The 27,639-nt window shown below is 38.8% G+C and overlaps 1 protein-coding gene across 1 annotated transcript in view; it reads right to left on the bottom strand.

The window, feature by feature from the left end:
• Positions 1-27,639, bottom strand: part of SNTB1 (syntrophin beta 1) — a 251,489-nt gene that overhangs the window by 132,212 nt on the left and 91,638 nt on the right. Inside the window, exon 2 of the mRNA XM_003782375.3 lies at positions 7,493-7,709. Within this exon, the coding sequence (XP_003782423.1) occupies positions 7,493-7,709 (217 nt within the window). The remainder of the gene's footprint in view (positions 1-7,492; positions 7,710-27,639) is intronic.

The raw sequence follows: 27,639 nt of genomic DNA, 5'->3' as shown, positions 1-27,639 counted from the left end.
ATGCCAAAGGTGGTGGGTCTAAACCCAGCCCTGGCCAAAAACTGCAAAATAAATTAAATTAAATTAAATTAAATTAAATTAAAAGAAAGGACAGGGGCAGCCACTTGGGAAACCCCAGGCTATTTATACACAGCTCAAAGGAAGCAGAATTTGGCAAAGCAGGAATTTACATAATGGTCACCTTGGCAAGGTTCTCTCCATCTGGAAAGCAGGCCTTTCAGCTTCCTTGCCTAAAACACACTTCTTAACGTCTATTAGCACCCCTCATATTGATTCCACACTCACCAAATAACTTTCATGACAATTTAATTTCTCACATAGCTTGCCTACATGGAGAGAAGGTATTACTCAGGCCACCTTGAAAGCTCACATTGTTTGAGTTACTTTGGGTTCTGATATCCTCCTTATTTACATTAACATTTGTCTTCTAATACAACCTGCCTATAATGAACACTTCCATCTGCTTGACAACTGTGTCAGGCTCATTATAAGCCAATTCCGGCTGTTTGGTTAATGTGAGTCAACCTCTTAAAGATGGGTCCACACTCACCAGTCAACCTCTTGAAGATGGAACCACTCTTACTGCACCCCTCTATCAAGTTTCTCATCTTCTGTGGATGAAGCTCAAGTGTCAGATTGTGGTGATGTCACCGATGGTACCTTGTAGCATCACATGCAGGTGTCCCACAGGACTTGTCAGAGCACACCCCTCTGAATCACCCTGTGCTTAGCACAGCTTTTCCATTTGAAACCAGGACAGTCCCTTCTGTGGATTTTTCATTTGTGCACCATAAATAGACATGCACATTGTTTTACAAGAAAGATCAGGGATACCTCTCCATAATTAAACCACAAAAATTTACAGTGGATTCTGTTACACAGTAGTACACACAGTCATGACTAAAGCCTCATAAAGTTTCTGTGGTGCAGCTGCTCCTGACATAGGAACAGGCTTGGTTAATGGATCTTCCCACCTTCTTTTAAGTTTCCTGCATCTGTCAGGCGAGAACAATGCTTTTATTTATTTTCTTATCCCCAAGTGGACAACTTTTTTAAAAGAAATGTTTGAAGAGATAAGAATACCAAAAATGGATAGATAAATATACTATGTATCATTTCTTAAAATAAAATTTTTGAAGGCCAAGCTTCTAGAAAGCCAAAATATTAAAAAGAAAATATCAGGAGCCCCAGACCTCAAGAGGCTTAGGAACCAGGTGGACGTGAAAGAAAAAAATTTTAAGTTGTTATGAAGGATGCCACAGGGGTACAGTGACAAACAAGGTAAAACAAGATATTAGAGCCCAAGAAGACTGACCGCTCCGAGGCTTGAAGGGTGACCAGGAAGTTGTCAGAAGTACGGAAATTATTTAAGTGTTTTGGAAAAGTAAGGGATGATGTTGGGAGGATCTGGACAACCAGGGAAGACCCCAAACCCCATGAGGTTCTTATGGACACTAAGGAGCTTACATATTAATGCAGGTGACAAGGAGCCATTTGACCAAGTGGGTAAATACTGAGCGGGTGACATCCCCTTAGCTAGCCGGGTGTAGAGTAGATGGTGGGAGATGGGGGAAGGAATGAATTAGCAACAAAGCACTGAGCAAGATGTGTGACCAAATACTCTGAGGATGTGGTCCTGGCCCACAGCAGTGGCTGTGAAGGCACAGCCTTGAATATGAAAAACAAGAGATATTTAAGAGGTAGAATTAAAAAAAAAATGTTGTGATCATTGACAACCACCAGCAGGGACATATTCTTTTGAATTCAGTGCCTGCTGGGTGACCTTTTTTCAGAAAGAGCAGCAATCCTGCCTGCTGCTCTGTGGCTGTTTCTATTTGAGAAATGGAATGTTAGCATTCTCAACACAAACTAGAAGCAGCTGCGTGTCACCCACTGCGGGGATTAGCTCCGAGATGCTGTGGCATTTGTCATCAGTCCTCAGGTTTCAGCACCCAGGAGACCATTAACTCTTGGCCAAGGTGCACAGTTCAGGTGAGCTGTTCTGCCAGGTGCTGAAGCTGGAGGCGATGGGGTTAATGATGCCGAAATTGGGCTTGGCATCAGTTAGGCCTGAGTCTGAATCCCAGATCTACTGTTTGCTTCGACTCTCACTTCTCAGAGAGGTTTCCCTGTCTATAAAAGGAGAGGAGGGTGCTGGCTATCTAGGATGGTTATTTGGATTAAAAAAGATTCTTGCTTAAAGTCACGTCTAAGGGATGAAACTAAAATTCCACAGTCGGTCTGTCTAACTCCACAGTCTACAGTCTCTCTTTCTCTTTATATTTAATATATGCATTATTTTAATCACTATGTATTTCTAAGAAATGCTATAAATTTAGTTTATACTTCTTTGACCCAAAAGTTATTTCATAGAGAGCTTTTAAAAACCCATGAGAAAAGGGGTTTCTATGTTTTGGTTTTCTGTTGATTTTCTATTTTTATTCCACTATCATCAGAGGACGCTTGTATTATTTCTATCTTATGAAACTTGTTGCATTTGCTTTGTGACCTAATTTAGAGTTAATTTTGGGAATGTTCTTTGTGGACTTGAAAAGAAAGTATATTCTCTATTACTGGGGTACAAAGTTTGTCCACCAGATCTGCCTTATTATTTATGTTCTTTGGGTCTTCTATATTCTTACTGTAAGTCACCTTTTATTCACAGTTTTGCTCCCCACAGTTTTGGTTACACGAAGTTAACCATAGATCAGCATAAATGAGCACAAAAAAATAAGTTAGTTTGGGAGGGAGAGAGAGCATATTCACATCACTTTTGTTGCCGTATATTGTTATAAATGTTCTATTTTATTAGTTGTTATTGTTGCTAATCTTTTATTGTGCCTAATTTATAAATTAAGCTTTATCATAGTATGTATGGATATGAAAAAATATGTGTATTTAAGGCTGGGCACTATCTGTGGTTTCAGGCTGCCACTGGGGTCCTGGAATGTATCCTCTGTGGATAAGGGGGATTCGTCTATTTATGTTTTGTTCTCCATTTGGTGGTGTGTATTCAATTATCTGAACTAACCTTCCTTCCTTCCTTCCTTCCTTCCTTCCTTCCTTCCTTCCTTCCTTCCTTCCTTCCTTCTTTCCTTCCAGACAGAGTCTTGCTCTGTCTCCTAAGCTAGAGTGCAGTAGTGTTATCATAGCTCACTGCAACCTCAAACTCCTGGGCCCAAGCCATTCTCCTCCCTCAGCCTCCCAAGTAGTTGGGACTGTGCCCTTGCACTACCACACCCAGCAAATATTTCTATTTTTTGTAAAGCTGTGGTCTTGTTCTTTTCCTTTTAATGAGACAGAGTCATATGCTATTGCCCTGTGTAGAATGCTGTGGTATCATCATAGCTCACAGCAACCTCAAACTCCTTGGTTCAAGTGATAATCCTGCCTCAGCCTCCCAAGTAGCTGGGACAAGAGGCACCCACCACCACACCTAACTAGTTTTTCTACTTTTAGTAGAGATGGGGCCTCACTCTTGCTCAGGCTGCTGAAAACTCCTGAGCTCCTCAGGCAATCCTCCTGCCTTGGCCTCCCAGAGTGCTAGGACGACAGGTATGAGCCACTGAGCCTGGCCTGGGGTCTTGTTCTTGCTCAGGCTGATCTCAAATTCCTGGCCTCAAGTAATCCTCCTGTCTTGGCCTCCCAAAGTATTAGGATTACAAGTATGAGCCACCACACTTGGCCTATTTCTTCTTTAATCCTCTGTAGTTTCTGTTATATACAGGAACTGTATATACAATTTCTGCTACATAACAGGTTGTTGCTATGTGACTTGGTGCATATTTCTAACTCTTGAACATTCCTTGTGAACTTTGGCCTTCAGCATAAATCAGTTCTTCCTTGTCTTATTTTATGCTTTGTGGCCGGCATTTTACTTTGTCTTATATCATGATCAAAATTAAACTGAAAAGCTTCTGTACAGATAAGGAGACAACAACCAAAGAAAACAGACAACCAATGGGAAAGGATATTTGCATATTTTGAATCAGACAAAAGCTTGTTAACTAGAATCTATAGAGAACTCAAATTAATCCACATGAAAAAAATCCAACAATCCCATATATCAATGGGCAAGAGAGATGAATAGAACCTTCTCTGAAGAAGACAGATGAATGGCTAGCAAATATGAAAAATGCTCATTGTCTCTAATTATTAGAGAAATGTAAATCAAAAACACCCTGAGATATCATCCATCCCCAGCGAATGGCCCACTTTACAAAATCTCAAAGCTGCAGATGCTGGCATGGATGTGGAGAGAAGGGAACATCTTTACACTGTTGGTAGGACTGCAAACTAATATAACCTTTTTGGTAGTAAGTATGGAGAAACCTCAAAGAACTCAAACTAGACCTCTTGTTTGATCCTGTAATACCATTACTGGGCATCTACCCAGGAGAAAAAAAAATCCTTTTACCATAAGGACACTTGTACTAAACTGTTTATAGCAGCTCAATTTATAATTGCCAAAATGTGGAAACAGCCTAAAGGCCCACCAACCCAGGAATGGATTAACAAGCTGTGGTATGTGTATACCATGGAATATCATTCAACCATTAAAAAAGATGGAGACCTTGCATCCTTTGTATTAACCTGGATGGAAATGGAACACATTATTCTTAATAAAACATCACAAGAATAGAGAAGCAAGAATCCTATGTACTCAATTGTGATATGAGGACCATTAATGACCTAGTACACGGTGGGGGTAAGGGAAGGAGAGAGAGAAGGAGGGAGGGGGGTGAGGGAAAGGAAGAGCAGAGAGAGGGAAGGAGGGAGGGCAGTGGGGGTCTCTATGTGTGACATACCTTTTGGGGGCAGGACACAATTATAAGAGGGATTTTACCTAACAAATGCAATCATTGTAGCCTGGTTTCTTATACCCTCAATGAATCCCCAACAAGGAAAAAAAAATTGATGCATTTTGTTGTTGTTGTTTTTGGGAGTTTCCATTTGCCTTGTATGCTTTTGCCTATCCCTGAATTTTTCACTTTTAAAGTACTTTGTGTTGGGTGTGTCTCTTGCATTCAGCATAGAGATGGGTTTTGCAAATTACATGTTTGTGACTAGTACACTATACACTTCCCAGCATATAACCAGAGTTCCATAAGATATTTGTTTCCATTTTCTTTACTTTTCTCCCTCAATTAGGGGACAGTCTCACCTAGGCTCCTAATCTCCTTGCTAGCAGCATTTGGGACCCATCTGAACCTGAAGTCCCCGAGGAACCACATGGCTTAGCTGGGTTCTCTTTTTCAGTTCTGCCCTGATGGTTCCCACACACCAGCAAAACAGGCTCTCCTCCTTCCACACCGGAGTCCCCACATGCACTTGCTGACAGTGAATGGGAAGAGAGCCAATATCAAAATTTAAAAATGCATTCTCCTCTGCTGCCTTGATGCACAGACTGAAGTTGCCAATATTTGTATTGATGCCTGATATTCCCAAAACATTCCTTAAAATATAATTAAGTGACCTGGGAATAATATCATATCACTTACATCCACTGCTAGAAGGAACTTGAGAAACCACCTACTCAAACTCTCTCTGTTTCTATGATACCCAAATCCATTTTCTAGTCCTGTTTGCATTTTTCTGGAAGTGGTTAACTGGCACTGTCACTCATCCTACGGGTGTGGGTTTGCACAGCTATGCTACATGAAAGCTGTATATGCCAAGAACCTGTATTAGCAGTCTTAGCCTCAAGTTTTTATCTGTCGCATGGGGACAGAAACTCAGGGGGCTGTTGAGAGGACTAAGCAGGGTAACAAATTCAAAGATTAGACACGTAATGAGAATGACTAGGCTGGTAATTAGTTGAGTCCCCTGTGTGTAAGGTAGGAGGTGTGATGAGAGTTCATTCTCTTATCAAAGGAGAAGTGGGACTGGGCTCTGGTATATTGGAGCCTGTTTGCATCATTGTGGGCCTGATCATATTAACAGTTCTTCCAATTTTTCTGGACAAGCAGAAATCTGTGTACTTTGACATTTACTAATTATTCACTATGGTACCTAATTCAAATTTCTTTAAGACACTCGATAGATCATTAAAATACACATATCTGTGGGCTGGGTATACCTGCTGCCTACCACTTGGCAGTCTTTGATCTAAATAATTAGCATAATGCCAAGCACAAGATAGGCACTTAAACTGGGAATTCAACATATCTGAAACCTGCCACATCAGATTCTTGGGGAAAAGGACTTGTTGGATTGGGTGGAAAGAGAGGCTAGGAGACTCGAGAGTAACCAGGACACCAACTGCAGGCTCAGGACATCAGCAGAAATCATGAGGGAAGGAAACAGAATAGGGTGAGGGGGATCAGCAATGAACTCTGCCCCTTCCCAGTCAGCCTGCTCTGACTTCTTTGTCTGACACTCTCTGGCTCTTTCGTACAACTGGACAGTCCCTGTGGGGATATAACTGACATGGGGGGGGGGCACGGAATGAGGTAGTAAGACCCTGCAGCTGGCTGGATCTAGAAGGACCCTAGAGCTTCCATACAGTGAGTTTGCTGGGATGAGAACAGAAAAGACGCTGGACTGGCGGCCAAGGAGGCAACTTTCTCCCTGCCCCTATTCCCTTTGCCTTTTCCCCATCAGCAGCTCCAAAGCTAGCCAAATATTTTCTACTTGACTGGGTTGCAGCTGTCCCACACATGTTCTAAATAAGGGCCAGCAGAGCTGTTCCTATATTTAGCACTTTAATGTGGATGCAAAGGTCACCAAGATTCCCCATTTGCTGGCTCAATTCCTCACTGTCTTTATATCTCATATTTTCCTCCAAGTTACATGTTTTCTGTTCAAGGAAGTTAAAGTATGACTTTGGGGGTAAGGGAGACCCCAAATATTTACTTCCTCTTGGCTGGATTCCTTATAATTGCCACGGATCTGGTGATATATCTGTCCTGTGGCACGCAAAGTCATGAACAGACTTGGGAAACAGCGCTCCAGGCTTGGACCAAAGCCACTCCATTTTTTCTGAGTATAAGAAGAGGTTTAGAGTAGCGAATAGTTTTAACACTTCTCTCATTTAACCCTCCAAGTACATAGTTGAGGTTGCTTTTGCCCAGAGTGGCTAGTTTGTTCACTGATATCTAACAATAAGAGGAAATATTATTATTGCTTATACTCAAGGGAGGGTTTCCTGTGCTGATCACTGTACCTGGATTTCCACAACACTAAAGTGTCTATTTCAATTATTCCAGCCTTGCAGAAGACAAAACTGAGGTTCAGTAGTTTGAGAAACCTGCCCAAAGAGTAGGACACTCAGGATCCTGATTCTAGTTCACCTCTTTCCAGAACCAGTGCTCAGCGTACAGATTCACACACTCACACACACACAGACACACTTTCAGAATGGCCCTTTCATTCTATTCTTTGGAAACCACGGAGTGTTTCGAGAACACGAGAACAACCCGCCCAGAGCTCCCACTTAACCCCAGAGGGCAGGTTGCTGCTGAGATGTGGACGGAGGGTCCGCCCTCTTTACCTGTTCTCAGGGTCAGCCAAGGCCATACTCCGAGTGACATAGCACATCTTCAGGGGGATGCTTTTCCGATCTCTGTGGAAGGAGAAGGACTGCGATGACAGAGGGTCTGCGGAGCTGCCCCCTAACCGAGGGGACTCAGGCGGTGGCGTTTCCCACCCGATCTCCGACACTGGGGACCCTTTCTTCACATAGGGCGTGGCTTCTCGCATGTACTTCACTGCAAGCAAAAGACAACAAGCACTTTTAAGTACATGGAGGCTTCATTTCTGGAAAGTCTGATTGTATTCTTGAGAGAAACTTGCAATGGATAAGCTCTTCATACTGAACCTCTTAAACTCTAAACAAGATTCAGAATTTCTGTCCCTCTCAACATAATTATCCTATTATTTAAATTATATTCCATCATGGATCTCAGACCTGCTATTATGATGTCCTGCAGTTGAGAATGGCTTCTAACTTTTTTCGACTGTCTTTCCTAATTGTAAGCTGTATTCTGGGAAAAAGGCTTAAAAGAAATCAGCAGAGAGTGAGACAGCAGAGTGTACATTAAAGGATATACTATTCCATATAGATGTAAGGAATCTGGCTGCTACAGTCACTACCCATGACACTATTTTCTGCGGGAAGCAAGGATAGAGCTTTCCATTTAATAGTTTTTGACACATACACACAAAGAAATACACATCAGCACACATTTTATAGTGGAAAACAATTTGTAAGAGCTGAAAACTTTTGATAGAAACAACCTAAATGTCCACTAAAAAAAGAACAGGTTAAATAAAGTATAAGACATCTAAACCATGGTTTTTTAAAAATGAGATACAGATAGATGTGTTGATGTGAAAATATCTGTAAGAGCTCTTACTTGTGTATGAAGGAGACAGCTGTATGTATGCTGTAATATCTTTGTGCATAAAATAATAAATATATGTGCTCATATATCTGGAATTATTTCTGGATAAAAATACAAAAATAATGTTAATAGTAGTTAGCTTAAGGAATGGAAATAAAAGCCATGATGATGAAGAAATAGTTACCCTCCTATAGCATTTTTGTGTTCAACTATATGCATATATTACTTTTATAGAAATTAAGAAAAGAACAAAAATAATGTAAGAGCCAAGCATAGTAGACTAAACTTCTGTCCTTTGAGTTTGCCTTGATAGTAAGTATTTTGCCTATTTTGAATTTGAGCATTTGGTCCTCAGACAGATTTTGAGTTAACAGAGCAGCCAGATTCTTAAAACAAGTAATAAAAGCTTCTATATTCTTCTATCACCCACATATGCAGGTTGTCTGTTGCCTGGGGGGATTTGGCTAATTCGCTCACAGGAATCTGTTATTACAAATGGCAATGGGTTGGAATGAGTGCAAACTGTGGGGCCTTTCCTCTAGATCTTTGATGAGTCAGTTTCACTAACTAGTGTCTTCCATGTGCAGCACATGGAACCAGGAAATGGGGACTACAGAGATGAACAGTATGTAGCTCTCATACATAAGAGACACCAAATCCTGGGTAACTCTAGTGGTGGACCAGTTGATGTCCCATTAGATCCCTTTTATCCTATCCTAGCTTCCCTTCTGCCCTGTAGAACTGCTCTTGACCCACAAGAAACCACCAAGTCTGGGAGGCAATAGAGTTGCTGCTCAATCCTCAGACAGAAAATCTTCTAGGGCAGAGTTTCTCAACCTGTGGGTTACGACCCACAGGAACTGTGTTAAAAAGTCACGGCATTAGAAGGTTGAGAACCACTGTTCCAGGAGCTCCATGTAAGATGAGACATAAGTATGTATGAGCTGAATGTATGAGTAGAATGAGCTGAATTTTTAAAAGGCATAAAGTGACCTTAGAAGAACCAATGGGGAAAAAATGAATCTAGGAATATGAAAGATAGATCAGATTCACAAAAATTTAATAAGCAGCTCAAATATACCCAGATGCATGGATATGGATGTATATTGGGGACTAAATCATAGATATCAGAAGTAGACATATTAATACAAATACAAGGCAGAGGAACAATTATTTAGCACCAACACAAACTGAAGGTTGCAGAGTTGTCACTGAATATAAGTGTAATTATGAGCAAACAGCTCCATGGTTGCCCCAAATCTATTAGTACGGGTTGCCATTACAGAGGGGAAGGAATTATTCATGCACTGTGTATTTTAAAGAATATTATTTATTTATGGGCAATATATTTAAAGATTAACATAGAGATACCTAAGACCAAATGAAGAAAATTTAAGGGGACATATTTAAGCTGTCTAACGCTGGAATAAATATACTTCCTTTGAGATACTACATTTTTTCATCTCTAAATCATTTTAGTAAACTCTTTAGTAGTGGTTAGCTTTTTTATTATAGAATTATGCTTATTGAAATGTAGGAAATTCAAGGATCAGCTGAAATGGGTTGAAGATTTTTTTTTTTTTTTTTGCATTGTTACACTTCCTGGCTGGAGTAGGGGTTAAATGCTATAGGAGTAAGAATCCAGGGAGGTTTCATGAAGTAGGTGGCATTTGAACTTGGCCTTAAAGAGTAGTTGTGACTTTAGAAAGTAGAGATAAGAATAACAAACCTTTCTTTATAAAACATGCTCTGATTTAAAATTTTTATTGCAGTTCCATAGGAAAGGTAAGTTGCATCTCAGTTTGGAAGGAAAAGAGAGAAAAAGATCATTTATCATACACTTAATGATGTGTCAAGTATTGAACCAGATGCTTTACATATTGTTCTGAACTAAGGCTTCAAAATTATAATTTAAGTTCCCACTTTGTATATAATGAAATTAAAGTCTAGAGAAGAAATGGGTAAGGTATGTTCCATGTATTATGTGTCCATTGTCCACAAGATTTACAAAGATAAATCACTATCCCTTTTATACCCTGCTCAGAGGAAATGCCTTGAAGTGCTATTCTCATTCAGTGAATGCTAGCTGCATTATCTAGGTGATCCCTTGTAGGTTACTGTACATATCAGCGCACTGATGTTCAGATGTTTAGCTTGTGTGGAGTGCCATGGTTAGTACATGGTGGACCTAGAGTTTGATTTCCTAAAAGCCATATTCTCTCATGAGTTCTGGCTACACCATATTTATGACAAGCTAATAGGGTGAGGCTTTATTCTATAGGCAGTAGTGATAGTCTTGGTGGCTTATGGGCAACAGGGTGGCAGAATCAAAGATCAGCTTTGAGAGAACTGAAAAGTTAGATTGACTGTACTTAAGGGAAAACATATTAGAAGTAAATCTACTAGATCCAGGGAATTGGGACTTATGGCCACAGATAACCCAAGCAACACTCTAAACATCCATATAAAATGTAAAGAAATTCCAGAAATGTATGGTTTGAGCCACTCCAAGGCAAAAGCATAGGGAGTATAGTAAATCTCAGCTTGGAAGCAACTATTTACCAGGAAACTACTTCTTGTAGTTTCTTGCACAGCACTAGGGACATTTAAAGAAGAGAGAAGGCATAGAAACACCTTGAAGAAAATAGATCCTATGGGGAATAACACCCAATATATAGTAATCCTTTCAACTGACCAACTGAAAAATAAAGACAGAAAATAACAAGGTAGGTGTGATAATTTAAAGATTCATTTATTGAGCAAAAATTTATTGATCAATTTTCATGTCCTAAGAACTGTGCTGCCATGAAAGATGATAAGAAATGGCCCCCAGTTAGAAGAAATGGAAGCCTAGGAAGTAGGAAGAGAAGTAAATAGATGATATGAAAGAGTAAATAGATGATATGAAAGCTTGTGTTAACTTTTAAGACTGATTTAAAGAGGTCTTAAGCTTGACAAGTCTTTAGAGGCCTCAAAAAATCAAGTGTAAATATTTTCTAGAAGGCAACTTCATCCTAGGCCTCAAGATTCTGTACAAATCATTTTGAAGGGCAATGAGCTGGCATAAAATTAAAGAAAACATCATACACAAAGAAACAAGGCACTATGAGCAAAACCCTGCACAAATGACTACTAGTAGTAACAGTGTCACACATATTATAAAGCTATGGTGGGTTTACAGAAACAAAGGAAAGGAAGAGATTACTACAAAAAAATAATAATAATGTAAAAGATTGGTAAAAGAACTAAACAATAATAATATGTCTGAAGAAGGAATTAGTGAATTACAGATAACATAAAATTATATAGAATGTAGTACAAAGATATAAAAAGATGAAAAATATGGAAGAGAGATTAAAAGATGTGAAGGATATAGCAAGAAAATCTAAACGTGTTTAAATGGAGCCCCAGAAGAGTAGGATACAGAGAATACGGCAAAACTAAGAATGTTCTCAATGCAGATGCCAACCCCACAAGTTCAAGAAACTTGTGAACTTCACATTCAAGACAAATAGAAATAAGGTGTCATCCTTCTTTATACTTTGGGTGAGGAAAAAGGGATCATATTTTCTTTAGAATTTATGTTTCTTCTAAAAGTTTTAGTTATCACCTAGTGCTTTTTGCTAATGTTAGAAGGAAGTCCCGTCAAAATCCTTAAATTCTGGGTTCCAACCATCAAGATCAAATCCCCAGCAGCAGGAAGGAGGAAGAAGTGAAAAACACACCATTCTTCTTCCTTTAAGGTGACACTTCAGAGATTGACATATTATTTCTGCTTATATCCTACTGGCTAGAACTTAGTCACATGGACACTGCTAGATGGAAGAGAAATTTATGCCTTACTCTTGACAGCTGTGTTCCCACCCAGCTAAAAATTGGTGGGGAGAGGAGGCTATTACTGTGGAAAAAAGAAGAGAATAAATATTAGGTGACAATTTGGCTTTTGTCGTAGAGAGACATTCCTAATTCTTTCAGGACTTAACACAATTAGATTTTACAATACAAAATGTAAGTAAATATGTTAGAAGAGTTTGTAAAGAACAGAATGACTACTTTCCATACAGTTTAGTTGAGTATTTTTTGCATACTAACTCACTTGAACCTCACAACAATCCTCTAATATAGCCATTATAATCATCCCTATTTTACAAAACATGCAAATGTAAGGGTAAGTCATTTGCCCAGAGTTGCTGCTGGAAAATAACAGAAGCATGAGGTAAAGCCAGGCACACTGGCTGCAGAGTCCTTCCTTTTAACCATGAAGCAATACTGTTTAGCACACTTAAAAGAAAATTAATTGTGTGTGTGTGTGTGTGTGTGTGTGCTTAAGCCAATGTTTTTATGTGCTAAGGGAAAACATCCAATTAAGAAGCTGTTGCCTATAACATAAGAGAGCTTTATTTTGTAAGCCTGAACTATTAAACTATGGCATTTCGATAAAACCTTTTAAGACACTATAATACGTATTCATAATAGAAGGTTTAACCTGGCAGCACTGAACCACTACTGTCTGCATAATTACACCTCTGTGTGCTTACAGACAGTCATTTCAGGCAAAGAGCTGTTGAAACCAATCAAAACACAGCCCAACCCAGGTCCAGAGTGCCTAATAATCAGAACTAATTAATAAATCATGCCCTTTCGGGGAATCATGATTTAAAAGCTTTGGTTGAGTAATTAAAATTCCAATCTTTAGTTGCAAAAGAAGGGGGTGGAGAGCAGGAAGAAGTAGTCTTTAGACCAATAATCCACTAACTCACTTTCAATATGTTTGGGATATTTCATTTGAAGGACAGGTAGTTGTGAAGATTTCAAAAGAATATTCAGTAAAGACCAAAGTTGCTAAGGCTCCAAGTTGCCACAATTAAATCTTTGTTGGGTTGGCCAGATGACATTTGAGAGGAAAAGCACACACAGGCCACTAATGAGGAAATGCTTTAGGCAAATCCAATCAACCCTCCTAGCAGGCTGGTTTCTAGGGAGCCAGAAAGAAAGTCCATCTGATATGTTTAAGTTTTCTTAAAAACAACAGCGACAAACACCATCAAAGGGGAATTTTCAGATTACAGGAAGGAAGAGAAACAATTCATTACTTTAGGGTATATAAGTACAAATGTGCATTTTCAAATGTGATTGGGGGAAAGGGGATCCGAAGGAGGCAAGAAACCTGGGCATTCAGACCTTGGCTTGAAATGTTCATGTTCGAGACAGGTTGGTGACAGTGGGGTTTGCTGACAAAATGCAATGTAAGACTTAGCCTTCATGGCATTTTCTGAGGTCCTATAGAAAGGAAAGATGCAGAGGGAGATCATTAATACTTCCAAAAAGACCAAGAAATGATTAAAGAGGTAATATGTTTCTCAGAAACTATAGCTAATGTCTAAGGGGGCTGAATGATGCAGTGGGAAGAGAATTGGCCTTGGGAGTCAGAGACTGGATTCCACGTCCAGCTTTGCCACTACTAGCTCTCCACCCCAGGGCGAGTCACCTCACCTTCCTGGATCTCATTTTCCTCACCCGGCAAGGGAGGGAAATAAAGTCTGTACCCTTAAAACATTTTCTAATTCCTTGGAAAGCTGATTCTACTGACAACATCAAAGATAAAAATAAAAAAGGAATATGTCTTGCCTCAGCTTGTCATTTGTGTTATCACCAAGAAATAGTCCTGTTAAAATGGGTGCCAAATTCTAGGCAAAGACCTCAGGCAGATGTATTTTATGATGTGTTTTGTGCCTAATTGTGCAGGTACCTGACAATTATAAAAATAAGCCTGTGTGAACTGTTAAAAGTACTCAACTTACTTATTCTTTGGTTTGGCAGCAATGTCTAGAAGAATCATTATTTTCATTCACTTACCAATACTTATTTCACTTTCATTCTGCCAGCTTGGTTCATGAAAGTATGATTTTAAGAGACATTTAGATGTCATAAGGACATCTGGGGTGAGGGTGCTGAGTTTTTATGTGTGGAGTCAAGATAAAATAAAAAATAGAATGGAGGGTGGTGCCTGTGGCTCAAAGGAGTAGGGTGCCAGCCCCATATGCCAGAGGTGGAGGTTCAAACCCAGCCCTGGCCAAAACAGCAAAAAAAAAAAAGTATGGATTTTTTGTTTGTTTGTTTTTTGAGTAATCCTTGGCCTCCAAGAACAAGTCTATTTCAAAATTATCCTATTTTAACTAGTCCCATCATTTGATGTAGTCTAATTGATTCTTTAACAAACCAAGAAAATTGACCCCAGAGTAAGCCAATGGACCCAAAGAAAGTATACTACCCTGTGGGTAGTCCTACAACCACCCAAAGCACACCGTATTCATTAATTTAATAAATAGCTAATAAGCTCTTGTTGTAGGGAGGGCTCCAAGTGTTGGAGTTACCCCAGTGAACAAGGCAGACTGGCTGACTACCATTAAGGTGCTTCCACTCTAGTATACATGTGCACGTCAGGGGGTAGGGTAGAGACATTAAAAGATAGTATAGGGTATTACTCAGAAAGTAATACGCACTAGAGGAATTGCGTCTGGCCCAGTTCATGCAGAGCCACTCACCTTCTGGCCCCTGTTCACTTCCTGACCTCAGCTGACTTGGTCTTCATAATTCATATTCAGGCCACAGGGAAGTACTGTTTAATCCCCTGAACATGCCGTGCTCTCTCCTCCCTCTGTCCTTTGTACATGCAGTTTCCTCTGCATGGAAACCTTTCTGGAAAACTCATCTCAATTCAGATAAGACTTCCTTTTTGATGTGCTGCTGACATCTCCAGGAAGCCCCCCTTAAACTCTGGCCATGCTTTTTAGCAAGTTCCACTGATACCAATAGCATCAGAGCCAAAGAAATCACAAGGATGGCTTATTCCATGCTAGGCACTGTGCTGATCAGCTTACAAACATTGAAAACAATTACAATCAAATGCAATTATTTGCTTGTACAATAGATTTCTCTAGTATAAAACCATAAAGTCTTTAAAGTTGAATGACTACTTTATGGTGAAATTGATTCCAGATTCTTGATCCACACAACCCAATTTAACAACCCAGCTTTCCTAGCTGCCAACTGTGCAAGCTTGGGAAAATTTCCATACCATCTTTGATGCTTCCACTTCTTCACTCGTAAAATTAGGATAAGTAGTAGTACTTGCCTCCTCCGAAGGTTGTTATGAGGATTAAAGGAATTACTATAGGCAAAGGGTCGCAATTGTGTTTAGCAGACAGTAAATACTCATTAGTGTTATAAATAAAAACTCTGAGATTTGCCTGTTTGTATCTGTTTACATGGCAATTAGCAGAAATGTCTGGGTATAGAACATGGAATTAGTAAGTGAATGAATGACAAAAAGGATCTCCAAAATATAATTTCTCACAGATTTTTTTCATTAGGAAAAGACCTTTTTCTTTTATATTACATATACACACATATATATTTTATTTATTTCAAAATATTACGAGGGCACCAATATTTTTGGTTATATGGATAGCTTTTGTAATACTTGAGTCAAGGTTATAAGTACGCCCATAACCCAGATAGTGTTCACTATTCCTCATAAGTAGGTTTTTGCCCTGTCGCTCTTGCAGTCTGGGCCAGAGTTGGAAAATGTTTATATGGGAATAAGCAAGACAAAAACTAAGGGGCTGAAGCCCTCTGGGGAGGAAAAAGATGCACAGTGAGTGGAGAAGCAGGATGGTACCTGCCATCTCAGCTCAGCTCAGCTCAGGTCTGTGGTGATAGGAGGCAACCCAGAGGGACTGGCAAGCTGGTGCTTTGCCTTCAGGAATCTCTCAGTTCACTGGTAGCAGCAACTTTGGGGCTCATGAGGGTAGAAAGGCTCTCCAGCAGCTTGGGAATCTGCTGACTGCCAGAGATATGAGGGAGGGATAAACAAACCATCCACCTACCCTTTATACTGGACACCAAGCCTCTCAGGGGATGACCTCTGCTGTTATCTTGCTCCTTTTTATTCTGTTCCACAACTTTTCCCCATGGAATCTCTTATAGGTTCTCACATTTTTCCCTCAGAATTACACCCAATCTATGTTGTTTGTTTGTTTTTTCCTTTTCATCTAAACCTTTTTCTTTTCCTTCTTTCCAAGATGACCTGGCCACTGGTGTCTCTGGTCAACCATCTTAGGAAGATTGTTATTACTGGTCTTTGTTAAAGTTGCAGTAGCAGAGGCCAGAGAGTACCAAGACCAAGGAGTAACAGATGAGAGTCAGGAATCTCTCCACTTTATCCTATAGAATGGGGCTTGGCAAGGTTTTTTTGGAAAGAACCAGATGGAAAATTTGGGGCGCTTTGTGAGCCTTAGGTTCCCTGTCACAACTCCATTCTGCCATCATAGCACAAAAGAGGTCATAGACAATATGTCAAAACATTGGTGTGACTCCATTCTAATTATACTTAATTTGCAAAAGCAGGCAGCAAGCCACTATAGCTAGCAATTATTGATTATGTACCATGCATGTACTGAGTGAGCCCTGCTCTAAATGTGTAAAGTATGCTAGCTCATTTAAGAGCATCTACGAACAGGCATATTATTATTCCTGCCTTGCAAGCAAGGAAAATGTGGTGTGGAGAATTGATATGATTTGCTCATGGTCACACAGTAGCAATGCGCAGTGCTGAGATTTGAACTGATGGTATCTTGCTCCAGCACCTCTGGTTCTAGTCACTTGTATCCTGGATAATGCCTCTATATATGACCAAATGTTCAGGCCTAGATCCCATTTGTCCAATCACAAAAATTTGGAAATCATGCTCTTAAAAAATCTTTTAGTCTGCAATTTTCAGCTCCTTAGACACTGATAAAATATCAATGTTTGATTTTTCATCAAGAAAAAAGCAAGTCAGGTTCAAAGAGGCTGGAGCTGTTGTCACCTCACTCATTTGACCTCCAGAAGTTATGAAGCAGCAGGCCCACATTCCCTTAACGTGGTAATGGATCAAATATATAATGTGCATAATAGGTATGTCTTTTACTATTTCAGGTGACTAGAGAGTTGCTGGGAGGGATACCTAATGCCTAAGACGACAAAATTAAGATGTTTAAGAGTTTCACACAGGGCCAAATCAATAAGATGATATATAATCAGGATAATATGGAAAGTAAGTCACTATAATATGTAGGATAGGGAGACGTGTATTATAAGTAGTTCATATAAAGAATGGTTCTAAGGAGTTTCATGGCTATAATGTCTAAAATAAAGTAATGGGATGTTAGGCACTACTGACTGAAGTATCATCTACAGAAAAGAAAGGAAAGTCTCCTCTTTGTTGCCTGTGGTGTCATAGCTCACAGCAACCTCAAACTCTTGGGCTCAAGAGATCTTCTTGCCTCAACCTCCCAGGTAACTGGAACTATCGGCATCCACCACCATGCCTGGCTAGTTTTTCTACTTTCAATAGAGATGGGGTCTCGCTCTTGCTCAGGCTGGTCTTGAACTCCTGAGCTCAAGTAATCCACTTGCCTTAGCCTCCCAGAGTGTTAAGATTACAGGTGTGCACCACTGAGCCCAATATTTAAATAAGGGTAAGAACGGTGATCCAACTGTTGAACAGTTCAAGAAAAATAAATGCATACACTAAATGAGACATTGGTGCAAAAGTGGTGAAGAGCATAAACTCTGGAGTTGGACTCCTGAGGTCTAAACCTGAGCTCTTCTACTGCCCAGTCCTGTGTCCCTGAGCAAATTTCTTAGTTTTCCCACATGCTAGTCTTTCAGTTATATCCTAGGATTGTTGTAAAGACTAAATGAGTTAACATAAGTAAATATTTATAAGAAATTTGGCACAGTAAACACCAAACATAACAGTTACCATTATTAGGAGTTATTTAACTAGAAGAGAGAAGATTTATAGGACCTAAATAACTGAGAGTTAGGCAAAACTCACTTTGTGTATCTCTGCTGAGTAGAGCCAGGATCAGTGAATATAAATTGCAGGGGCCAGATTTGGCTTCAATATAAGAAAAAACTGGGAGGTAGTGACTTACCTAGTGCTAGTGACATTCAAGCAGAAACTGGATGAGATGTCTTTCAACCACATTGCAGAAAAGAATTCTACTTTATGAAAGAGTAGATTGTTTCTAAAATCCCCTCAAGCTGCCATGTGCTGTGATTCCTTGTGGAATGTGGTTAATCAAGGTGCCTAATCCGAAGACTCTAACATAATGACGTCAATTGACGATTGCATTGTCAGGTAAAATAGTGCTGTACATTTCTTCATTATTATAGCTTATCAGCTACATATTAGTTGTATGACAATGAGATAGTTTGTTAAACTATCTGAGTATTAGAATCCACATCTTTAAAATGAGGAACACAATGTCTTCCTTAGATAAACAATACAGTGTAGTGGTTTAATTCAACCTCCAGAGCCAGAGGATTTTGGTTTCAATCCCAAATCTTCCACATAACAACCTGGACTTCTTTGAACAGGGTAAATAACCTCACTGAACCTGAGTTCCATCACCTGAAATTAATAGGGCCTATCTCATGGATCATTACAAATATTGAATATATTTTTTAAATGTACCCCAAACCCTTAGAACATTGCCTAGCACACACTTGTCACTCAAATTTAAATGTTAGTATTATGTTGTTGCTGTTATTGACGTTATGAGACTTCAACAAGAAAATGCACCACAAGGCTGCCAGTCTCTTTTCTAACCCTAGTAATTATCAAAATCATAAATGCTTGAAAGCATTCTTTTTTAAATTCATTTCTTGCACCCAAATTAAGTCCCTACTCCAAACATTTTGTGGGACTAGATATTGTAGGATAGATGACCCAATGGATATACAAGTTCCTGCTTTTGAGGATTTGATTATGTAATTATGCTGGGGAAAAAAGCACATAAACAAAAACCCTGAGAATTGCTATAGAATATAATTCATTGCACACACAAAAATACTCTAAATACGCTCACATTTATTCATCAGATACTAGTAAGTACTGAAAGGACCTGGATTAATGATGTCTACAGACTTGATTCTTAAACAATTTGCCAACAGACTCCTCAACATCACAAATAAATCTAAATTCTCTTCGCTGGGAAAATACAGTCACTATTTTAACAGCTAAACCTTAACATCTGATGACAGGAAGTGAGTAACAGGCAGAAAGGATGCTGAATACTCAACTCCAAATGTTTTCATTCCTTCCCAGACAGAAGACCACATGTGAATGGGAGTTTACGTCAAAAGTCAGGAAGTACCTCTCTCACTTCCCCCTTTAGTTATCTCTGGAAGGTAAAACTCTGTTATTCCAGGTGTGCTTGGTAATAACATCCTGCAAATGAAACTTGAGGCTCAGAAACCTCGTAGTTATTTTTCAGTGACAGAAGTCTAGAGTCATATAAATCTTTTGCAAGGGAAACCACATTGATTAAACAAAGCATCACTACCAAAGGGCAGGGAAGGTATGATTTCTTTTCTTCAGCCCATCCTGGATATGTTGCAAACCTAAAGTACTTGTAGTAGAGACAGCAGAGGAATGGCCAGGGGTTCTTTTAAACATCAAGCTCCATCAAGCTGACAATGTTAGGAATCTGAAAGTGCTTCATCGTACTTCCATGCGCACAACCTCATTTCATGCTCATTGTCATCCCAATCTGAAATATGTGCAAACTAAAAGGCGTTTTAGAATCTGACCACGTATCTATTTGCTTGAGATTTCCATGAGCAGGAAGCAAGAGCCTAACAACTTCCTCCACTAAATTTTGCCTTCTCCCAAAACACGTGCACACACAAAGACATCTGGCACCACATAAGTAATGCCTATAGGACTCACCTGACCTTACTGGGCTTCTGCACTGGATTTTCTCCTAAAGGCAAATTTAGTTTGGTCTTGCCTAATACTCTTTTGTGAGAGTAATTTCTAAGAATCAGATCAGGATGACAGAGGAGAGGCCTAAGCAAGTTTCTTGCATCTAATCATCAGAGCCAGGGAAACAAAACCTCACAAGACTTAATTCTAAACCTCTAGAACTATGATTTTCAACCATTATGCCATGAGAGGAACTTAGATGCATCATAAAAATTTTAAAATAAAATTAAATTATTTTTGAAAGAAGTTCAAAAGCATAGTAAGTATATTCTTTTTTTAAAACTCTTTTTTAAAAATCAATATAATCTGAGCATGCCACAGAAGTTTAACTGTAAGTTCAACTGTGCCATGAGATGAAAAAGGTTGAAACACACTGCTCTAGAAGCTTATTGTTCAGGAGCTTCTGAACGGTCAAGATAAGAAGGGCATTTTTTTAAAGGATGTAAGAAGCTGGTGCTGGTGAGCATCAGTGGGCACAGTTTTTACAATAAATATTCCCATAGGAAAATTTAATAACAAAAAAGGTGTGCAAATTGGGGTTCAGAGAGTTTAAATACCTTACCTCAAATAAGCACCAGTCCTTGAATTTGATCCTACATTCTATAAATCTAATTTGAAAGTCCCTTTCACCATAACCACAGTTTTAATAATTATCTAGCCCTTATTTTCATGTTCATGTAACATGGAAATATGGGCTAGATTATTGTGGCTAATAGGCAATGAGTTGTTGTTGATGCTAGGAAAATCCATGAATATTGGGAGAGGGGATTAAATCAATAAGTTTACTCTGCAATTTTCATTATCAAAATATTCTACATCTCTCATAATGCAAAATCTAAATGTAAGAGAAAGACTAAAAAATTGACAAACCTCTATCACATTTTATGGAAATAAAAAAGGCAAGAGATCCAGATGTGGCATTTAAAAAGACAGAAAACAAAATGGGCAACAGAAAATTGGTATTATAAACAAAAAGGGAAACAAAAAGGGAAACAATAGACATAAATAGAGCAGTGGCTCATGTCTGTAATCCTAGCAGGCTGGGAGACTGAGGCAGGTAGATTGTCCGAGCTTAGAGTTCAAGATCAGCCTGAGCAACAACAGGACACCATCTCTAAAAATAGCCAGGCTTTGTGGTGGGTGCCTGTAGTCCCAACTACGTGGGAGGCTATGGCAAGAGGATCCCCAAGAGTTTGAGGTTGTTGTGAGCTATGATGCCATGGCACTCTACCCAGGGAACCAGAGTTGAGACTCTGTGTATAAAATAAAATAAAATAAAATGAAATGAAGCAAAATAATAAACAACTGCTGAAATTTAAAAAAGAACTTTTGACAGTTTTATAATAAATTTGACAACTCAGATGGAGAGTACAAAATTCCAGAAAAACAACAAACTTACCAAAACTGACCTAGGTAGAAATAGAGAGCAACATTAGTCCTATAACTTTTGAAGGCATTAAAACATTGGTTAAAATTTTCACCAAAAAATCCCCACAAAACAGAGTTTATTGGTAAATTCTACCAAATTTTTAAGGAAAAGCTCATCCAAATTTTAATCAAACAATTTCAGAGAGTAGACAAAGAAAGAGCCAATTTACTCTGTAAAGCTAGTGTAACTTTAATAACAAAACCAGACAAAGAAAATTTCAAATAGGAAAATTGCCAACCTATTTTATTCACAAATATAAATGTAAAAATGCTAAACAAAGTATCAGCAAACCAAGTCCAGCAACATATATATGAGGGCCAATGGAAAGTATCCAGCCATGTATGTTTCCATTTTTCATAGTCATTGCTAGATAATTTCTGGTCAGTGATATATACAAAAACAGTAGCACAACATGACCAAGTTTGAATTATGAGAATAATGCAAGATTGGTTAAATATTAGAAAATGTATAATTGGCATTTAACAGATAGATAAAAAGGAGAAAATATTTATGACCACTTAAATAAAAGAGTAAAAATCATTTTATATGTGTTAAACTCTAGTAGGCAGTTACAATAAAAAAAGAAGCCCTTAGTAAGCCAGAAATAGAAATCAATTTCCTTATCTTGATAAAGAGTTTCTACTAGTGAAAAAGAAATTCAAACATTTTAAAGAAAGAAATCATTTTTTCTTTAGAGACAGTTTTGCTTTGTTTCCTGGGCTTCAGTGCATTGGTGTCATCATAGCTCACTGCAGCTCCAGATTCTTGGGCTTAAGCCATCCTCCTGCCTCAGACTCCTGAGTAGCTAGCACTATAGGTATGCACTACCCACCCAGTTTAGTTTTTTATTTTTTGTAGAGATGGGGTCTTGCTCCTGCTCAGGTTGATCTTAAACTCCTGATCTCAAGTGATCCTCCTGCTTTGGCATCCTGAGTAGCTGGGACCACAGGTGCATCCCACCATGCCCAGCTAATTTTTCTGTTTTGTAAAGAGGGAGTCTTGCTCTTATTCAGGCTGGTCTCAAACTTTTGACCCAAGGCAATCCTCCCACTTCAGCTTTCCAGAATGCTAGGATTTCAGGTGTGAGCCACCACACTAGCCTGATATCAAACATTCTAAATGACGAAATTCTGCAAGCATCTCCTTGAAAATCAGGACCAAGATAATAATACCCTGTGTTACTTTTTTATGCAATGTTGCACTGGAAGTCTTAGGCAACACTAAAAGATAAGAAAAAACAATTTGAAATATGACAATTGGAAGGTTAAAAAATTAAGCAAATCAATGCATTAATGAATAAGACAGAGTGTATAAAAAGAGGAGAGGGAGGGAGAGAGGGAGGGAAAGTAAGGATAAAGCACCTAGAGCTTGTTACACCTGAATTTTCATCATGGCTGGGTCCTTATTCTCCGTGTGGTTGTTAGCATATCATTTAACCCTCTACTGTTCTTTAACTTCTTTATCTATAAAATCAGAGTTTTTAACTATCTTTGTTAATTAGGTAGACAGTGATACAATAACATCACAAAAAAATAGAAAACATGGTAAGAAGTGAAGACTTGAGGGATGACAGTGAACTATTTCAGTGTTGGACATGTGAGCTTTGAGATGTAAACCAAATACCCCTGAAGAGACAGAAGTCAACAGACAGTAGAGTTGTGAGTCTGGAACTTCAGGAAGTGGTCAGAGTTTTATCTCTGTCACAGGAAGGAGATGTGACATAGCAATCATAATGGCTAACACTTACTGAGTGCTAGCTCAGTGTCCAGGGTTTTTACAGAGATTGACACCTTTTAATCTCATAACAAACTTGGAAAGCTTGGAATTCTTAGGAATTCCAGCATCTTTGGTATTTCCTTATGTTTCAAATTATCTGTATTTCCACCATCCCTCCACCTTCTTTACAGACAGCCCACAGCCAACCAAAAGGGCAAAAGGTAAAGATTAAAGCTCAAAAGGGAAATAGATGTGGAACTGAATAGATGACTTAAACCCTTCCTCCTATTCTAGAAGACTATCTAAATTCTCTAATCTAATCTTGGAGCAAGGAAGAAGAGGGTGGAGGTTGTGGGTGTTGTGAAGGGAAAGCTAAAACTGAACAACAAGAAGCTTATTGGGTTACTTAAGTACCAATACAGTTGAGTTAGAAGACTGTAGAATTTGAGTCAGATCAACCTGTCTTAATGCTTCTGATTGCTCCACAAATGGCCATATGGAATGCCTCCCTAAACCTCAGTGTGTAGAACTGAAAAATAGGGTTATTAACACGTAACTTACATATTTGCAATGAAGATAAAATCTCCTATGGTTAGAATGTGTTCCCTCCAAAATTCCTGTTGAAATTTAATTCTCATTGTGCTGATGTTAAGAGGTGGAGCCTTTCGGGAAGTAATTAAATCATGAGGGTTCTGCCCTCATGAATGGATTAGTGTCTTAGAAAAGTCTAGAGGGAACTAGCTTAAGTCTTTTCGGCCTTTCTGCCTTCAATCCTGTGAGGACTCAGTGTTCATCTTCTCCAGAGGATGCAGTCATCTTGGCAGCAGGAAAAAAGGTTCTCAGCAGACATGGAAACTGCTGTGGTCTCGATCTTGAACTTTCTAGCCTCTAGAATGGTGAGAAATAAATTACTATTCTTTATAAACTGCCCAGTCTATAGTATTTTGTTATAGCAGCACAAATGTACTCAGACAATGTTAAATTAAATCATGTTTTACTACATAGTCAGAAATGTGCTGAAGGACACATTTGCCTGGGTACCAATATATATCTCAAAGAAATCACCAGAAAATATTTTAGGGCATATTTGTCTGCATTTAGAGAAGAATCCAAAGTAAACATCTTGGCTTGTGCAAGGGACAAACCATTGTCTGTTAATACGTAGATACTCATGGACGGAGAACAAAGCCAGAGTTTTTACAAGCCCAGGGCAAGTAGCCTGAGAAATATCTCAAATTAACTTGGTGACTTATGTTGTAGCTTATAGGCAGATGCTAATATGGTTAACTGATTCCAGGTATGAAACTTAACAGTTTTCTATAAGCTAAAAGAAGATTTGAAGTGTCTTAATGTTAATAACATTTAAATATTGCATAATTCCAAAGAAATTTAAAAAAATCTTCATGCAATCTAAATTGTATTGCCCTAAGGCAAAGTATATCCAGCATCCTGATACCCAATAGCTCCCTCAGACCAAAACTTAAACTTTGCTAACTGAGAAATCCTGGCTGTAAATTACAGACTAACCATGTTCCTAGTCCTGAGCCCCAAGCTTTCCTCCATGCAAACTTGCTATGTAAATAGTGGCTGGGAATATACTCCAGTATATTATACCAAAGAATTCAAAGTATTTGCATGAAAAAAATAAGTGCTTTACTTTCTATGAAAGCCTAAACTTTTTACTACTTTTTCTTTTTTGTTGAATAGATAATGTTATCTAAATCTATTATTTCACTGGACAACTGTATAAGTCACACTTGACTGTGACCTGAGTGGGCAGAGAACCTTGGTATATATCATCAAATATTTATAGTCTAATGTGCCATCAATAATAACAGAGGTAGAACTCGAAAAACATACTTGAAAGCAGTTTATCTTGTTTCTCATATATCCAAACAATACTTTTTCTTTTTTTAATCCTTAGTTAATGTCTAAGTACATTTTAAATGGTATCTTTTGTTTTAAGACAGTCTGCCCACACTGTACCCCATAATTTTCTAATTATTTCCAAGAAATATTCTTTTCAGGTCTGCAGCCATTTACAAACATTATGACATATTTCAGGGAGTCATATTTGGACTTCCTAAAATTGTAGATTTATAAATGAATTACACTTGGGACGAATTTTCTACCAGAATTTGGGAATACATAGCATTATTCATATAGTGAATGAGATACATACAATCCTAAATTGTTCAACAATTCCTACTGCCAAACAAGGAAGTTAGGGAGAGAATCACGAGAAGTACTGAATCTTAGTTTCATATGCATGTCTTTTATAGGATGAAAAATTAATTATGTAGTGGTTTAGAAAAGTGCAGTAGAGGCAAAGATTTCACACTGGAAACCACGGTACTGACACAGCAAACATGTTACTATCGGGTGCATTTGTTCCTTCTTTACCTAAACTGGGAAGAATAATAAACAGCAAATATTCATGGACGATTCACAGACATCTATGAACTGTCCACGAACGTCCTGTTTATGTCTCGCTACAGCTCATTTTACGTGTGAGGAAGGTGAATCTCAGGCAGGTTTCCCCGCTCAGCATCATACACTGAGTAAGGGGCAGAGTGGCCATTTGAACGCAGGGCTTTATGAACCAGCACTAGCCACAGCACGTGTTGTAGGATCTGTGACACTGCCCCCTTTACTCTTTCTGGCACCCACTCTTGTGGTTTCAGAATCCCATCTCCTTTCCCAGGAAGAAAAGTATCTGAAAATGCATTAACTCCACAGTGGAGTCATGTTTGGAAACTGTTTCAGGATGGACAAAGCTGGACTTAGGAGTTAAGATCACGTAGGTTGAGGAACTTTTCAGCTGCCTGAGGGTGGATGACTCATGTCATCCTTCCGAAGTTCTGTCTCCTTATCTGTGTATGCTCATAAGAAATAAAATTATAATATTTTTCTTGTGAGTATAACTCATATATAAATGAAAATAAATAAAAATATAATATTTTTAAATTTCAGGTATAATTTACACAGCAATGCTCAGATGTGAAGTGCATCCTTGGGTCAGCGTGGATGACAGATGCGTTACCTATGAAGATTCACAACGTTTCCATCAGCCTGGACGTTTCTCTCACGCTTCTCTTTAGTCACGTCCGCCACACAGAAAAGCAGCCACTGACCTTATTTCAGATCTGATATTCCAGAATTTTCTATAAATGGAATCATGTAACACGTACTTTTTCCATGGAGGTCTGGCTTTTTCACTCAGCATACTATTTTTTGAGATTCACCCACGTTAGAGCATGTAATAACAGTTCATTCTCATTAATAACCACTTGATATAAGCATGGAAAGAAATAACAAACATTACAGGGTGTTTTAAAAGTCGCCATACAAAGGGAAAATGGGAAAGGTCAACATAGAGAGAACATTGTGTAAATAGTTTCTAAAACTTTGTAATGAATATTTTGTAAATAAAGGTACACTGAGCTACAATTTCCCAATGTATGGAGACTTTAGGGGCAATTTGTGGGACACACTGTATTGCCTGTAAATGGCTCTACAGAAAAAGTTTTCATTATTGAAAAGAGGAAACTCAGGAACAGAGGCGCTTGAGAGCCACGAAGAAGAATTTCTAAATCTGTCATAGGCTAGAGGCTACTTGGAGAAGGGGGTTCATTATTAGTATTTTTCATATCACGATCTATATGTCATCTCATGCCAGAAACACATATTTCTGGCTTTGCTAGTCAAACTGAGTTGAATTTAGCCTACCAAACCAGAAACTACTTCTTTGCTCTGCGGAGACACCACAAGTCCCTTCCTCGGGTGTTTCTGAAATGTTTTCTTTTGCCCATCACAGAGGTGAAGCCCCACCTACATCAGATTCCATCTGAGAGACCAGGGTGTGACAAGCCATCCAGAACTGTCCTTAGTCGGAGCCAAAGCTTGTGCTGTTAATTCTGGCCTGCTGTGCAATTCAATTTTTTCCAAAAGAATTGGAGCCTGCCTCTCACAAATAAGACAGCAATACTGCACTTCATAGAAGGTGATTTGGCCACAGTAAATAAATTCATGCTTTAGAAGGAAACAAAGCATTGAGCCACATGTTTTTAAGTCCTTTTTTTTTTTTTTTCTGGCAAAGACATCCTTCATTAATAGCACAGTCTTCAAATCTACATAAGAAGCAGACACCATTTCCAGAGACTCCAGCCAAGAATCACTCTTAGAGGGTGAAGTGTAAATAAAAATTCAGAGCCCTCTAGCAAAAAATTCAGAAGCCTCCAATAACTGAACTTAAAAATGAGCTTTGAAAATGACCTTTTGTCCAGATGGCAACCTCGGCAAGAATGATGCACTTCAAGGAAACATCAAGA

The sequence above is a fragment of the Otolemur garnettii genome, unplaced genomic scaffold (assembly GCF_000181295.1).
Source record: "Otolemur garnettii isolate 467f Iridium unplaced genomic scaffold, OtoGar3 scaffold00004, whole genome shotgun sequence".
NCBI classification, from domain to species: domain Eukaryota; kingdom Metazoa; phylum Chordata; class Mammalia; order Primates; family Galagidae; genus Otolemur; species Otolemur garnettii.
This window is presented reverse-complemented; position numbering and strand designations above follow the sequence as displayed.